This window comes from Protopterus annectens, chromosome 10.part0, assembly GCF_019279795.1.
Source record: "Protopterus annectens isolate FY-2018-M chromosome 10.part0, PAN1.0, whole genome shotgun sequence".
In the NCBI taxonomy this organism is placed as follows: domain Eukaryota; kingdom Metazoa; phylum Chordata; order Ceratodontiformes; family Protopteridae; genus Protopterus; species Protopterus annectens.
The window spans coordinates 1,649,502,751-1,649,519,483 of NC_056744.1; the positions used below are offsets into that span (position 1 = coordinate 1,649,502,751).

The following is a 16,733-nucleotide window of genomic DNA, read 5'->3' on the forward strand; positions in this document are numbered from 1 at the left end:
ATTTCAAGTTAGTTGTTACTTTGTTTTTCATTAAACTGATTTAATCATTTTGAAACAGCATCTCCTACACATCAATATATTTGTACTTTTTAGAGGGTGTAAAACATGGAATTCACCTACAAAACACTTTTCTTTGGTATTAAATGACTGCCTCAGATATTAACTTGCATATTAATTCATTCAAACTAACCCACACGACTTAATAAAATTCCTTGAAAATGAATTTGGCTTATTTACAGTCAGTACTAATGAGAACAGAATCTTGCACTTTTGAAAAGAAACACTATTGCTCTTTAGATACTTTTCACTATATCTTTGGACACACACTAAGATAATACTCGAAACAATGACATTCTAAAATACCTTATAAAACAACACAACAGTTCAAATCCCAGTACAGCTGCAGGTGTTAAATAAAAACAGCACATATTTTGTGCTCATGCCCATAAAAAATAATTTCAGAATGCATAAAATGCTACTTGGGATGTGGTTAAAAGTTATAAAAACATGATGGGGTGACTACTGTTGACTCTGGACATAAGTATTAGCAATAACACAAGTATGACTCTGGACATAAGTATTAGCAATAACGCAAGTATGACTCTGGACATAACTAAGTATTAGCAATAACACAAGTATGACCCTGGACATAAGTATTAGCAATAACACAAGTATGACTCTGGACATAAGTAAGTATTAGCAATAACACTTACAAGTATGACTCTGGACATAAGTAAGTATTAGCAATAACACAAGTACTAAACATGTAAAACTGACAGCAATATGTATAAAAAGTAAGGTGATCAATAAGTGATGATTTAAAATCGTACATTCTTAGTAGTTACAAGTACAGCAACAAGTTTGAATTCTGCAAGATATATATATATATATATATATATATAAAAACCAATCATTACCATATATATATATATATATATATATATATATATATATATATATATATATATAAAAACCAATCATTACCATATATATATATATATATATATATATATATATATATATATATATATATAAACCAAAATCATTACCATATATATATATATATATATATATATATATATATATATATATATATATAACCAATCATTACCATATATATATATATATATATATATATATATATATATATATATATATATATATAAACCAATCATTACCATATATATATATATATATATATATATATATATATATATATATAAACCAATCATTACCATATATATATATATATATATATATATATATATATATATATATATATAAACCAATCATTACCAGCAAATGCAAAAACAATCACAAAATGCAAGATCAGTTTTAATCAATAGCTGACATAACAGGTTAATTTGGTCTCTACCAAAAGCAGACGAGAGTAACAGTCTAACCCAATGGATCTAGGTGGAGGAACTATAGAGCAATAACTTCAGACATTTCAAACAATAGGTTTGGGTGTGTGCGTGTGTGTGCCTTCTGTGGAAGGTTAGGGGCTGGGCTGGCAACTCGACACCGTAAAACTCTACTGCCAATCATGAGCACACAGATGATCCACTGTGGCAACCCCTAACCAGGAAAAAGCCGAAAGAAGAAGAAGTTACAGGCTTACAAAATACTGGGGCATGCACCACTCAACTGTAATGGCCTTAAGTCACTGCACATCAGGTATTGAGGCACAGACGTGGGTAGGGCAATAAATAAAAATCTCTATGGCTGAGAGTATGTTGCTGTGCTAAAATGCTTCAATCTCCTCTATCATCTTTCAAGCAACAAAAGGGTTTTGGGTTAGGTATGCAGAGGTCAGTAAGGACCCCCAACATCCAAGACTGGAGAGAGAGAGAGAGAGCTGCTGCTACTGAAACACTGGAGATATGATCATAAATAAAGGGACTTAACCAATAAGCTCCACATGGACCAAAAATATCAACAAAATGTAAAGTGGACAGTTACAAAGCAGTAACTGTAGACCAGTCAGCACAAACAGGAATTCCAGTATAAAATAGCATAATCCAATGCTCTCCAGTGCACTGCTGTGGGAGCTGTAACTGCAGCAGTCCATAAAAACATAAAAACTATACTAATGATCAAAGAAAGTGCAGTCACTTTTTGTTGTTGTTGTGTCTTTCGGCTTTTCCCAGTTAGGGGTCATCACAGCGGAACTCCGGTCCGCTAATGACTGGTAGTTGATTTTTACTTGCCGAGTTACCAGCCCTGATGCACAACCTTCAACGAAGGTATGCCCATTCACGCATGTCTCCACGCAGAAGATGCTCTAGCTGAGAATCGAACCGGACACTGTCTTACTGTGAAGCGACAACACTACCGCAGCACCACCACCGCGGGTAAAGAAAGTGCAGTCACTAACTGAGATAATAAGTCAATTTGGTTTCTATCTAACAGCATGAATTTACCTGAAATAGTACTAGCAACTCTGCAGTAATATCTTAGAAGTGAGGAACAGGAAGGGTCAACAGAGCAATGTTACTTAACAGAAAGGCAAACTTTTCCTCCAGTCCTACTTAAGTCAGCCTTATAGACACTTAAAATGACCAGCCCCAGCAATGACTCCTACAGCACTCAACCTACCCCTGTATTTTCAATGGATCCATTTCCTGGGACAATGTGTCTTAATGCTCAAGACATTATTTTATTAATGTTACTATCCAGGAATAGCTTACTGTGATTTATTCATTTTCAGATTTATGTTATGCTTTTCTGAAGCAATTCAGTGCTTGAATGCTGCAGAGATTAACATACTGGAAGTCTAAGGGTTAATATCTAGGTAAATTATCTCATTACTTTTATGTATGTATTATTCTAATAAGCATGATAAAGCTTTAGGATCCTAAATGTCTCACTGCCCAGAAAGCTTATGTCATGTGTGGGACAAGAAACTTTGCTCAGAAGTGAAGCTTCATCGAAGAATTTCTGCTGCTACTGGAACTGTGGAGATATAGTGTCTTACCAATAAGAGAAAATGAAACGTTCTCATATTTTTCATTCATGAAATTACATTATTTTGGAAAAGGGAACTGTGTTTTCTCTCAACCATATTTGTTTGTACAGGTCAAGAGAACTTAACTCACCACAATGAAACAACACAGCAGTAAAGGCTCACACAATCTATGCCCTCAGTTGTATAGAAAATGTATTTTTTGGAAGAAATCATTATGCAAGCAATACATCCAGTGACAAACAATAAATAAAGTTACACATTCCATACAGGCGAAACCTGTTATTTAATGATAGTTATCATGCAGTGCCCCTTACCTTATACACACTGACTGCCTCATGCAGAAACACAAAACTGTGGCTGGAATGTCCAGGAACACACAGGACACACACAAAGGCCTCATCCTCCTTGCAAAACAGCTCCAGTCTACGTCTGTGCTCCCCACAGCATTGCTGTGTGTTCCCGTTTGTAGTATGCAGATTCTGCATCTCTACTTTCTCTCTGCTGTCTGTTTCCTGCCTTGAGTATCCCAATTTCAGTCTCTGAGATCTGCAAACTATATTGGCAGTCAATTCACTGTGCTACTCTTTGTAAAAAAATTTCTTTCCACAATCCAGAATCACTGGGAATTTAAGCAAACAGAACAATTAAACCATGGTTTACAAAAAGCCTACAGCACGCCACAATCATCGCATCAAGAATCTTAGTTTCATTTTCACAGTACAGGAAGTAGAATATGTGTGGTATTATACCATGACCCCCCCCCCTCCATTAATATTCCAAAACGTGCACGCTGATTGGCCAGCGTGCACGTTGTAAATCGACTTAAACTAATGGAAAAAGGTCCGGTCGCCCGGATATTTTCCATTAGTATAAGTCTCTTTAAAACACTGTCTCGCTATGTTAAAGGGGCACTATGCCGTTCTTTTTAGCTTGAGCAGTTTGTTTACATTTTAGCACTGTTTAAGTCACATGATCACCCAGAGGCAAGGTTTTCAAACTGCCTTCTTACCATACTGCAGGTCAGATTACACAAACTCTCAGCAGGGCTGGCTTTCTTAGAGGAAGTGTGAAAAGGTTACATTTCAAGTATGTCCTTTTCTGTTTACCTTCCCCCATCTATGGCAATTAGGTTAGCTGAAATCACTGCATTTCACTCAGCTAGATAACCTGTCTTGTCACACTCAGAAATGTTGCCTGTTTAGCACTGAATTGCTATGTACTTTACTATGTACTTGTTTTGATAAACTAAGTCTAGTAATTATTCAGGCCTAGGCAGTAGTATTTCTGTTTCCTGTTTGTTACTACAAATCTTTTTTCGTGCACAGGCAGTTATTTGACTCGTGGCTTGCTGTTGGTGTTGCCTGCATTCAACTATCTGCACTTTTATAATCAAAGACATTTTTCCTCATTTTACAGCACAATATTGCTTTGGCCGGTTATGCTTGCAATAAAAACTGTCCAGTATCTATCCCCTGTGTATCACCCAACAATGACAGGCATCTTTGAAATGCAGTCTAAGCACGGTTGTACTTTTTTTTTCTTCATTAGCTCTTGCTGTATGTTATCCTTCAGACATCATAGCATCACTATTTCCAGTATACAAATTGCATTACCATGGTTTTCCTTTTTTCACTTTGTTTCTACCACTTACTGTGCTTCAATGTTTTGAGCTTGTACACCTACAAGCTTGTTGAAGGCTTGACTGAAGTGCAGCTAGTTTACACTCTTCAGCGTTTCACAGCTCAGACAAATGCAGTATATGCTTTTTCTCATATACTTTTTATTACCACTACTATCATACTACCACGATGCATTTTTTATAACACATTAAAAATGTCATGCTTTGACCAAAGTCTCATGCCCTTGGTCATCCTATACCTTGACTGGTTGTAGTCACTTTTTCTGTATGCATGTGCATATATATGTATGTATGTATGTAACAATCTGTCTTTGCGTTCTTGTGGTTATAATAAAATTCCCTTTACCTGTTTCACTGACACGTTTGAAATTCAAGCATTCATGAATATCTATACCTTCTTTATATATTCTACATATCTCATAATGCATGTCTTTTTATTTATATGCAGTGCACATTCCTGCTTTACAAGTGTGCTGAAAGGTTACTAGTCTACTGTAATTCTGTTGGTTTTCTCTATGGGGCCCCTGCCTGCTGTGTCTCAGATTGTGTGCTCATCAGTCTACTTTCCCAGTTGCTGATATAGTAATATTTCCCACAAGTATTCATGTGTGTGTCTCAATATGTGCTTTATGTCTATCTCACTCTGTTTATGTATCTATATATATATATATATATATATATATATATATATATATATATATATATATATATATATATAAAGGACATTTCCCCTTTGCTTTCCCCTATTAACCTGGTGAACTTGGGCTAGGCTAATAGCCCTGGAGCATTTACAAGCCTAGCCCATAGAATTAACCTGGCATTGTGCCACCCGTCCCGAGTTCCCAGTGCCTCTGTCAAGTAGAGCCCCTGGAATAATCCCCAGTATGAATTTTCTATTTCACATCCACTCGTCAAGATTTCTCTTGAAGAGGGCCAGTGAGGTGCTCTGTTTAACATGTATGGGAAGCCTATTACAGTGCATGGGTTATGTCCCTCCAGCATGTTCTGTTGATTGTGGTTATGAGGTTGAGTTCTCTGGAGCTTATGGTGTGGAAGGACTGGGATTTCTTTAGATGTAACATTTCTAACAGAGCCTGCTGCTGGGTTAGACATGGATTTGTAAATCAAGCAGAGATTGCCTGTAAGTAGGCAATATGAGACAGAGAATAGTTTCTAGTCTTTTGAGTCTGGCCAATATAGGACAAGTATTTAAGGGCTAGGATCCTCTTTGTGAGTTACTTTTGCAGCGTCTCCAGTTGTTGCAGCTATCTAGTGAGGTACATGCCAAATGGGGCATTGTACTTAATGACTGGCCTAATGAGGGAAGAGTAGAGGCAAACAATCACCTCCTTCTTCCTGGATGTAAAACCCTTAGTAATGACATGTGCCACATAGAAGGACCTTCTTGACCACAGTGACAATTTGGGTGTTAAAGGTGAGGTTTTGTATACTGACAACCCTCTCCTCTTTCCTCCCAATACTCAGACTTGTGAGTGATAAGTGAATCAATTATATATCCAAATTGGAAGCCACGCACTCTCCAGGCAAGATCAGAATAGCTGGTCACAAGGAGAAGGTCAACACTTGCACCACACCACACCACATGGAACACATAGCCCTCCAGAACACACACCAGCACTGCCTTCAGAAACAAACACAAACCACACATCCATCTTCGCGGAGGCTCTCAATAAAAACCTATCCAAACAGCTGAGACCTCCAAGGCAGAAACACACTTGATCACCACAACACAACACTAATCATGGATACATAACTCTCCTGAACAGTCTGCCAGTCAACCAAAGCACCTAAGGCAAACAGCATGCCCAACACACTAGTCGTAGGTGACTCGATAGTGAGCCATGTTCATAACATTGAATTTCATAACACTGACACCAGAACATCGATAATTCAAAACATTGAAAACCCAGTACATTGAAATCTTTGAACATTGAAAGTGTGCTTCATAACACTGAAAACTACTTTTCACAAATTAATAACATCCTGGACACTTACAACACCATCTAACCAACACACTTTCTACTACATATCCCCCCATGTGAGGGCTGTGCCCACACCCCTGTAAATTAAATATAATTAATATTAATATATATATATTAATATATATATGTGTGCCTGTGTGTGGATTTATGCACACACACACACACACACACACATACCTGTCTCTGAATTTGTACATGTATACAGACATACACATGCCTATCTGTGGGGTATATTGCTGGATATATACACATATACATACATACAGTCATACAACCGGCATACAGGAGGTATTTTCACTAATGTGACAGTATAGCTGCTTCTAATAACATTGGTGTCACTGTCATTTTACTGCTAATTTTACAAATACAATATTTTTTTTTCAATTTGTCAGATGACACTGGAAAAGAGTATTAAAAGTGTGAGTCATACTACAGTAACTACATACCCATACATAAAGAATGCTACAGTCTATGCTCTCTGCCCCACAAGCCAGTATATTGTGCACTGTGAAGGTTGTTAACATAATCACTACACCTCAAACACCAACCACAACTGTGCTACACAGGCGCATATATGTTGAGGTTCTCAACAAAAACAAACACAAACAAAGCAGACCTCAGAGGCAAAAACACCACAGAAAGTACAGTTGTGTACACTTACTATAAATGTAGATGTTCGAGTACATTCACTGTTGCAGTCATCACATTTGGGGAATTTGCTTCCATTAGCCTTCAGTCGGCCTCATAAGCAAATTGTTGTGTCCTGTGTCGGCTGGTGTCTCTTCTTGTGTGATGTCAGGTCGTAATGGGTATAAAACATGCAGCCAACGCCATTACATCAGTTTTTCTTGCCCCAGATGTCAGGTGCCCCCTAATGGGAAGCAATTAACTATATATATATATATATATATATATATATATATATATATATATATATATATATATATATATATATATATATATATATATTTTTTTATATATATATATATATATATATATATATATATATATATATATATACACAACGTTATACCTACAACAAACTAGCAAATACACCAAAACGTTTTTAAGCATAGCAAAGGAGAGTAGAGGTATAGCCAAAAGACGTGAGGGTGCTGTAGGGAGGGTAGCCAGGACTGCAACAGTGAATACACTCAAACATCTACATTTATGGTAAGTGTACACAACTGTACTATGTTCTTCGTCTTTCACTGTTCCAGTCATCACCTTTGGGTCGAATCCAAAAGCTAAGGATGGGAGTAGGAATTTAGATAGTATTAGGACCAGCTATAAGGCCCTGCAAGACTGCAGTGGCAAAGGCAGCTCTGGATTTAGATAAATTGGAAAATAGTAATGCCTGGTGAAATTATGTACAGAACTCCAGGTAGCAGCTTCTAGGTTACCCTGCTAGGGATGCCTCTGATAAAGGCTGTAGAGGTAGATGCAGCCCTGCTTGACTGGGGTCTGATCCCCTGTGGGATAGGTTTTCCATGGTGCTTATAGCATAAATGAATCCAATGGCCTATCCCATTACAAATGCTTTGCTTTGTAATAGCCTTCCCCTCTGTCCCTGCAGCAAATGCCACTATCAGTTGTTCTGATTTCCTTAGAGGTTTAGTCCTGTGCAAGTAGAATCTTAGTTGTCTGCGCACATCTAAGGAGTACAGTATCCGTTCCCCTTTGTTCTGTGAATTAGGAAAGAAGTTTGGCAAATGAATGGACTGATTAAGCGCCACACTGCATACCACCTTGGGCATGAAGGAGAGGGATTGGTTCTGAGGGACACCCTGTCCACATGAAATATGATGAAAGGCTCCACTGCCATAAGGGTCTGTAATTCAGATACCATTCTTGCTCAAGTGATTGCTAAAAGTCTCTTACAAAGGCGCATGCTGCATTTAGGATTCATATGCCGACAAAAGGAGTTTATTCTTGACAGCTTTGCTATGATCCATCTCATTAGATTGTCATTATGTGCTTGTAACTATATACTACTGACCACAGACATTTGCTTACTATCATTAGTGTGGTACAGTCATCTCGGAACTACACGTGCTCTCCATGTCAACAATTACTGTGTAGTTTCAATTTACACACTGTGCTACTATGCATTTTATTGCGGCAGATATCAGGTGCCCCCAACATACACATACACCCACAGCAAAGTACCTCTAAACAAACAGTAAATTGTTTACTTTAATAATTAAGAACAATCTCAACTATATGTGTACTGTGTCTACCAGTTACCGTGAATTAAATTAAACTTATGTGCCAAATCATTTAGTTTATTAGCCTAATTGATTTATGAAGCTGTTTGTTTGCTTGTTTACTTCTTCATTTCAGCACAATACCCAGGCAAACTGGTTGGCTGTTACACGTTCTTGATTCAAAACCGGAGCTGCATGGTGCAAGACACATACAGAGAATTGTAAATGGAGTAGCGAATTATAGCACGTTCTGAAAGCATGTGAAACCTCTTTGACAAAATGCTGCAGTGCAATTGAAGCAAGATGCTAGTCGATCCAATATAAGAATTGAAAATGAGGTCAAACTGTAACTACCACTTTGCTATCAAGATTGTCCTTATTGTTGTTTCCTAAATTTATGTATGTATGTATGTACATTTGTAAAATGTATACATATCAACAAGCTGTTTTCATAGAGTGCACATCTTAACTTTAGATGCATTTTTTCATTTATTTATATTCTTATACTTTGATGTGAAATGTTGTTTTTTTGACACACAAGTATGCTAGATGTCTTGCATTGTTGTCATTCAGCGGCAAAGGGTCACTTTGCAACAAAGTATCAGACTCGCTTATAATTGCAAATTAAAGAGTTCCAGTATTAACCTGTAACACTATATAAAACAATAACTATTTGTGCCTAGCTATGACATTTACAAAACAGTCAAATTATTAAAATTATGAGTTCACTTTGGAACTTTTGGTCTGCTTGCTTGTTTACTTTGTAAAATAAATGAAAAAGCGATTTGAAATGGAATGTGTGTGTCTGTGTAGTAACTTATGTCTGTCGAAAGTCTACTCGTGAGTTAGAAACAAAAACTATGACTGGGCTGTACAGGAATATACATGCAATAAAATGCAATTATTTTCTTGTAATTACATGAAATTTCCATTTTTATTGAGGACATACCTCTCAAACTTATAGTCCAGGGAGAAAGGCCTTGGCATAAACTTTTCATTGGCTACAGTAGTTACCCATGTGCAAGACAGAGCAGAGGACAGTAACTTTACCCTACAGACTGATATTACAACAATAAGGTACAAGCAGAACAGAGTCCGTCTGACTCGAACATGAATATTTACTCCCCAGGAAAAAACCTCTACAACTTATACCCAGTGTTTTTTAAGATGTGTCCTTACTGTGCTCTTCCAAGATAAACACACTACAGCAATGAGCTGTTATAAGAGCCCGGGGTATGTCCTGAATGGTTTGAAAAATTATCCCTCAGACACACTACAATGTCTATTCAGCAGCAGCAGCAGCCTCCAGGCAGGCCTCATCCCTAGGGATTTCGGTACAGCAAAGGTCAGCCCTCTACATAAAGCTGTACCACGAACAGACACATTGAACTACAGACCCACAATTTGGACTAATCGTTTACAAACAATGCACCTATCCCAGTTAGGTTTTGTCAAGGGTAGGTCACAGCTGCTCAATCCAGTGCACTACGTTAACAAGTCCACTTGAGCCATTGATGATGCACTAAAAGTGTTCACTGCCGACCTCTAGCTGGTAAAGGCATTCACTATACTGCCTCACTAAGGTATTATAGTCAATTACAAAAATGTACACACAAATCCCTATGTAACATGATGGATAGTCACCTTGTTCATGTGTAAGACACGTAGTTTCGTTGGATGAATACACCTACAGCAATAGGTCCATTGTTACTGGTGTTCCACACCATTCAGCACTTGGACATGTCCTGTTTGTAATAACACTTGGGTGAAGTCATATCAAATAAAGAGTGTATTGGGGTTAACAAATCTGCAGATACCTAAAAGTTGGGTGCACTGACTGGTTACTACAAAGGTCAACATATTGATCACGAGGGTATGACAGCCAAGTAACTAGTGCTTGAACCATAACCATAGCTAAAAACCCATTGCCAGACATTGCATTGTTTATAACACAATCTATAACATTCTTAACACTCTGCTAGGAATAGACCCATTGATAATGGACTTTCGAACTCTGGTTGACAGTAACCTCACCTTTGATCACCATGTGTCCACAGTCCTGATAACATCCTTCTATGTCAGGCAAGCGTCAACTTATGTAATGCCATCCAGATCTAAGGAGATCATAGTCCCTCTAGGTTTAGCCCTCATTCCACCTATAATCGAGTACACTATACTCGTTATCATGTCACTCACCGGTCCTTTTCAACAGCTATAGTGCCCACACCTATTACTTGTGTAAAGAATGCATGGTGTATAAAACATGTCATGTGTATAACCCCAAACACACTTATCCCTGTACTCTGTCTCCTACAGACTACTGACAGCCTATCGATACCTAGGCGCCAAGGTCTTCTCATATCCATCCCTGATGGTTATGGTACACATTCACAAAACAAACAGCACAAGAACTACTCATTATAATTATCTACAACTTGTCTGTGACATACGCAAAACATGTCAGAGGAAGAAGTGTGTGTTTCACCATTTAGCCTACTCCAGGAAAAATAATACCTGTTTATGTGAAATATACTGCTTCTTTAAGCCTATTCCAATAACTTTTGCCCCAATGTATGCGAAAGTATAATTTCTCCCATGCTTGTCACTTCTGTCCTTTCTGCGCAGCAGCAACGTATACTACTTGGAAGGCACAGACATACAGCAAAGTCTTTCTAGTTATTGGCCCTTGACAATTACAAAAACAGGTGCATGAATAGCCAGGCTTCAAAAGGCTCTAGAGCCATTACACTGGTAACTGTCAATCATTAATTCTTCTAATGACTTCCAAAAGCATGACATACTTTTCCTTTAAATTTTGTGCAACATCAAAATTCTATAATCTACTAATACATACAATAAACAAAAGCAGCTATAGTGTAATGTAGTAAAAGGTAACAGACTGGTTAGCAATGTATGTTTTATTTTTTTTAATCAGATACAACTTAACAGTTTTGACACTGTTGTATACAATGTATTCTATATAGCAAATATCATGGACAAAACTATGTTAAAATAAAAAAAACAGGACACCTGGGAACACAACGCCCAGGATAAAAAAGTCCACAATGCTCGAAGGCCCAGTGTTTTCAGGAAAGGAAAAAATGACAGTGAAGAATCCTCAAGATGCAGAAACATACTAACATTGGTGTTAGGTGCCATTCTGGTGGCAGCTTCCCCTTGACCATTCACGTACAATGTATTAGTCCATATAAAATTGATACGCTACAAAACAGCCATACATGTGGTGTCGTCGATTAGTCATGCTAACAAATAAATTATAAACTGTTACTATTCTTCAAGAATCCAAGAATTTCCCGTTATCTATGCAAAGGAGAAAGATAAACTACTCAATACCATTAATCTTCTCCAAAGACATTTGAAGAGAAATACTGGCAAAGTAGCCAAGTATGTAAACTTTCACAGCACAAACAATAACATCACCGAGGGGGAATGAAGTACACAATATTACTACGTGACAACTTAAACTAATCGAAGTAGAATTTATCGAAATACTTCCAAAGTGAATGATTTAGTGTAAAAGGTCTACCACAGTATACGTCACAGCATCACGGAGCAATTATTCTCCAAAATTAGGACGGACTCAAATGAAGAAATATGTCCATGTGGAAAGTATTATGATACCTCTGCATTTGTAATCATGTCAACTCCCTCACATATCATCTCCCTTCATTTAGTTTTTATTGTCGTTTCTGCTTGTCATTGCTTAGGCATCGCCACCAAAGATCTCCGAAACCACTACTCATTGGCAGTAGATTTTTATGGTGCCATGTCGCCAGCCCAACAACCAACCATCAGTGAAGGCACACCCATTCAAGCATGTCTTTGGAATGCCACTTGAACACGCGGAGGACATGCCGACAACACACAGAAGGCACTCCAGTCCAGAATCGAAAAGGAGAAACTCTTGCTGTGAGGCCACTATGCTACCGCTGCACCACCGTCGCTTTTCTTCCTTCAGTAGCATCACCAAATGCTGGTCTGACATTATCGTTGTACTACCCAAGAGCACAAGAACATGACACCAAGGTTGAGCAGGAGGCAAGTTCATCACGATAACAAACTGTGCAGGTGATGACACTACTGACTCAGATTATTCTCAAAGCAACACCACTCGGAACTGTTCCATTGGGTGGCAAATGCCAGAAAGCCATCGCTAGCTATAGCATTCTGGTTTTCATATTGTTATACTTGCTAGCACCATACCACACCACCCCATGGCTTTAATATTATTATTAACATGCACAATGGCATGTATTTTATTAATCTTATCATACATTCATCTGAATTCTCAACATTTCCTATCTCCCCTAATTTTTGCATGCCATTGCTTGCTAATATCCATGCTAATACACCGTTATAACCACCTGTTGTGGTTGTGACATCTACAGCTGAATGACTTCCTATTGTGTTCCTTGTTTTATTCCATTGTTATATTTTGATTTTTTAACTTTGTTCCAACAGCCCCTTGGTATCAGTCTACCCACAGTTGTATGCACATGTATATGAAAATAAACAGTCCTGCTATACACTAGGATATCTGATGAGAAATAATACATCTACTACACTGTGGTGCCTATGGAGCTCAGCCAAAAAGAATGCAAAACCTATATTTAATGATAAAAGGGCATATGATTTTATTATGAATAGAGAAACACCTACCTCCTGTGGTGACGGCACCACAGTGGTATGCATAACAGTTAAATGTCTGACTATTTAATCCCCCTGTTTAATCTGTTTAAGTACTTTGGAATAAATGCAGCTACTGATTTTATGATAAGTCGACTTGGTAAATGCCTCCCACTAAATGCACAAAGTAGCACTCATACTGGTGTAATCCACATTGTCCCGGAGGCTGTCTGCAGCTGAATGCAGTCCTCACTCAGAAACCACAGGGGGTTGCTTTCAACTGAAACAGGGATCTATCAAAAAAAAAAAAATGTTTGAAGCTGGGTACCTGGGAAGCTGATTGTATTTATCATTCATTCCCTGTTTGACACTTATCTCATACTCTTTTTTTGCATCTTTCTGTGTAACAAAAGTTTTCTGTAATTAGCCCTGTTGCACACACAAGGGGAACTAGAAATTCTGTCTCAGATAAACTCCATTTACCAAACAAGTAACAGTGCCTTTCATCTGGCTGCTTATCATTTCTCACCCACCACGCTTTCACCATTCCATGTTGCATCTCTGTCCCAGAATGTATGTTACATATTACACAGCCATCAACATACATAGCATGGGTTAGCTGCAACATTTCATTAATTCAGTTTGATACCATATTCCGACAAAGAGTTATTCTTTAATATTTATCATGTAATAGTAAAAATCAGTCAGGTTCAAGTAAGGCAGATAATTTCTCCAAAACAAAGTCACTAGTATGAGAATGCCGTCTATTCAGACCCAAAAAGCCATTCAATTCGAAAGTTACTGGATACCAAAGTCTATTCAGACCCCATGAAGGAAATGAAACATGTATTACTTCAGTAATCCTCTTGTAAGACTTAATATTATTTAACAAATACTTTATTGAAACGAAACAAGGTAAGCGCTTTCCCTGTAAAGCTTTTTCAAACCATGAATTCCATATACACCTAGAAGCCAATATATATACACCCACATCTAAACTGAATCAAGAATAAATTGGTTCAATTATGCATTGCAATGGGTTCAAGCTTTTAAAGAAATACATGTTATATAAGACTAAATATTAAAATACACTGAAAATACTTATCAGTAATCAGTTATAAAAGTAACTTATATATTAGAAAACACTAAAAATGCTTCTCAATGGTCAGTTGTAAAAGTTACTTATATAACTGTATAAAATAAATAAATAAATACATAAAGTATGTATGCTCGAAAAAATATATGAAAAAATATATGCTTGAAAAAAAAAATTTATATATATATATATATATATATATATATATATATATATATATATATAAACACTTGAAAATAATAATAATAAATATATAAAATCGCTCCTGATTACATACATACAAGAATAATGCAACATTTCATATATGTGCAAGAGTCGTGAACACATACTGAAAATACATTTATGGATTGAATAAAAATAAATGATGAATAGATAGGATCTCTCCTTATTACATGTATATAAAAAATTATAAATAATAAATATAAAAAAATATAACATTTCATATATATATGCAAAAATAAATACATACTACAATGCACTTATACTTTAAAAAGCATTAAAATTTTGTTAGATATTATAACATAATATAACTTAAAAAAGTAATAAAACTCAGAAATAACCGAATATAATGAAATAATGAATACAAGAATAATATATAATGTCTATCTAAACCTGGTTGATTTCTTTGAAACAGTCACCAAGGCCATTGATGAGGGTAAGGTGGTCCACACAGCCTACCTGGACATCGCAAAAGCCTTCGATACAATACCCCACTCTGGCATTATAAATAAGCTCACCAGCTTAAATATAAACCCCTATGTCACTAAATGGGTTGCAAACTGGCTCAAGGACAGAACACACATGGTTAGAATTGCTGGAGCCATGTCAGACTCCAAACCAGTTACAAGTGGCATCCCACAAGGCTCAATCCTGGAACCTCTCTTGTTTGGTACATATCTCTCGGCGGTACAGGCCAACACGGAAGTACTGTGGCTGACCAAGTTTGCAGATGACTGCAAACTGGGCACCAAAATCGACTCTCCAGCCGACACAAGCATCCTCTAAAAGGGCCTCATAGAAAGAGACAACTGGTGCCAGAGCCATGGCCTCAAGCTAAACGGCAAAAAGGGTATAGTCATCCCCTTTGGCAAAAACAAAATGACCACAAATTACCACATAGGTGGTAATCCATTAAGTACAGAAGAAGTAATTAGAGACCTGGGGACCCAAGTTGATAGCGCTCTCTCATTTGACAACCACGTGGCCAAAGTTTTTCAAAAACATTTTACATAGCCCACCTAATCATGAAGGGATTCACATCTAGATCAGTGGAGGTCATCGTGCCTCTTTACTCATCCCTCATCAGGCCCATAATTGAGTACAATGCCCCTTTTGGGATGTACCTTACCAGATACCTGCAGCAACTGGAAAGAGCCCAGTAGTTCCTCACCAAGAGGATCAAAGGGCTCAGATGCCATATGCTGCCCGGTTAAAGAAACTCCAGCTCTACTCAGTGGCATACCGCCTGTTCAGAAGCGACCTGTCCCTGACGTATAAAGGCATCTCCGATCGGGAATTAATGGACATGGTGCACCTCAGAAAATCCAAATCCCATCGAGCTATGCTCGAGGGACTTGAACCTCAGCACTGAAATAAATAGGACATGCTGGAGGGACAGATTCATAACCCAGAGGCTCCCTTCACTCTGCAATAAAATCCCAGTCCAGGTTAGGCAGAGTCCCTCATTGACTCTCTTCAAGAGGAACCTTGATGAGTGGATGGGAGATTGTAGGTTTAACCCTGGTATCACTTCTGTGTCACTGTTAGACAGAGGCACAGTATACTAACCTAGAAAAACGGCATAGCAAAATTAATTAAAAATGGGTGGCGAAAGCCAAACACACTCTGGCTAGGCTTATAAATGCCCTAGGGCAGATAGCCTAGTATGAACCTATGAACCTATTAATATGTACCTTCTCTACAAGGGCCTCTGCTGAAAATGTACATATATCCAGTAAGACTATCCCATTCCACAAATCTACAATAAATACATATAATAAACTATATATAAAACCTATGTATAGTGATGAAGGTGGGAATTACTCCACTATCAATAGGCAAATAACTACCTGCACTGCTGCCGGCACCCTACTGGTAGGCTTAGCAGTGATCAGCCACTTTTCTCTTTCATGTCTGATCCCCTGTGGGATAGGTTTTCCATGGTGCTTATAGC

General features: G+C 37.6%; 1 protein-coding gene across 1 annotated transcript in view; it reads right to left on the bottom strand.

Annotated features, from left to right (window-relative positions):
* The window catches only part of LOC122813850 (zinc finger protein 578-like), a 57,367-nt gene extending 53,631 nt beyond the window's left edge, over nucleotides 1-3,736 (bottom strand). Inside the window, exon 1 of the mRNA XM_044086387.1 lies at nucleotides 3,283-3,736. Coding sequence (XP_043942322.1) covers nucleotides 3,283-3,453 — 171 coding nt within the window. The 5' untranslated portion in view covers nucleotides 3,454-3,736. The remainder of the gene's footprint in view (nucleotides 1-3,282) is intronic.
* Between the last annotated feature and the right edge of the window lie 12,997 nt (nucleotides 3,737-16,733).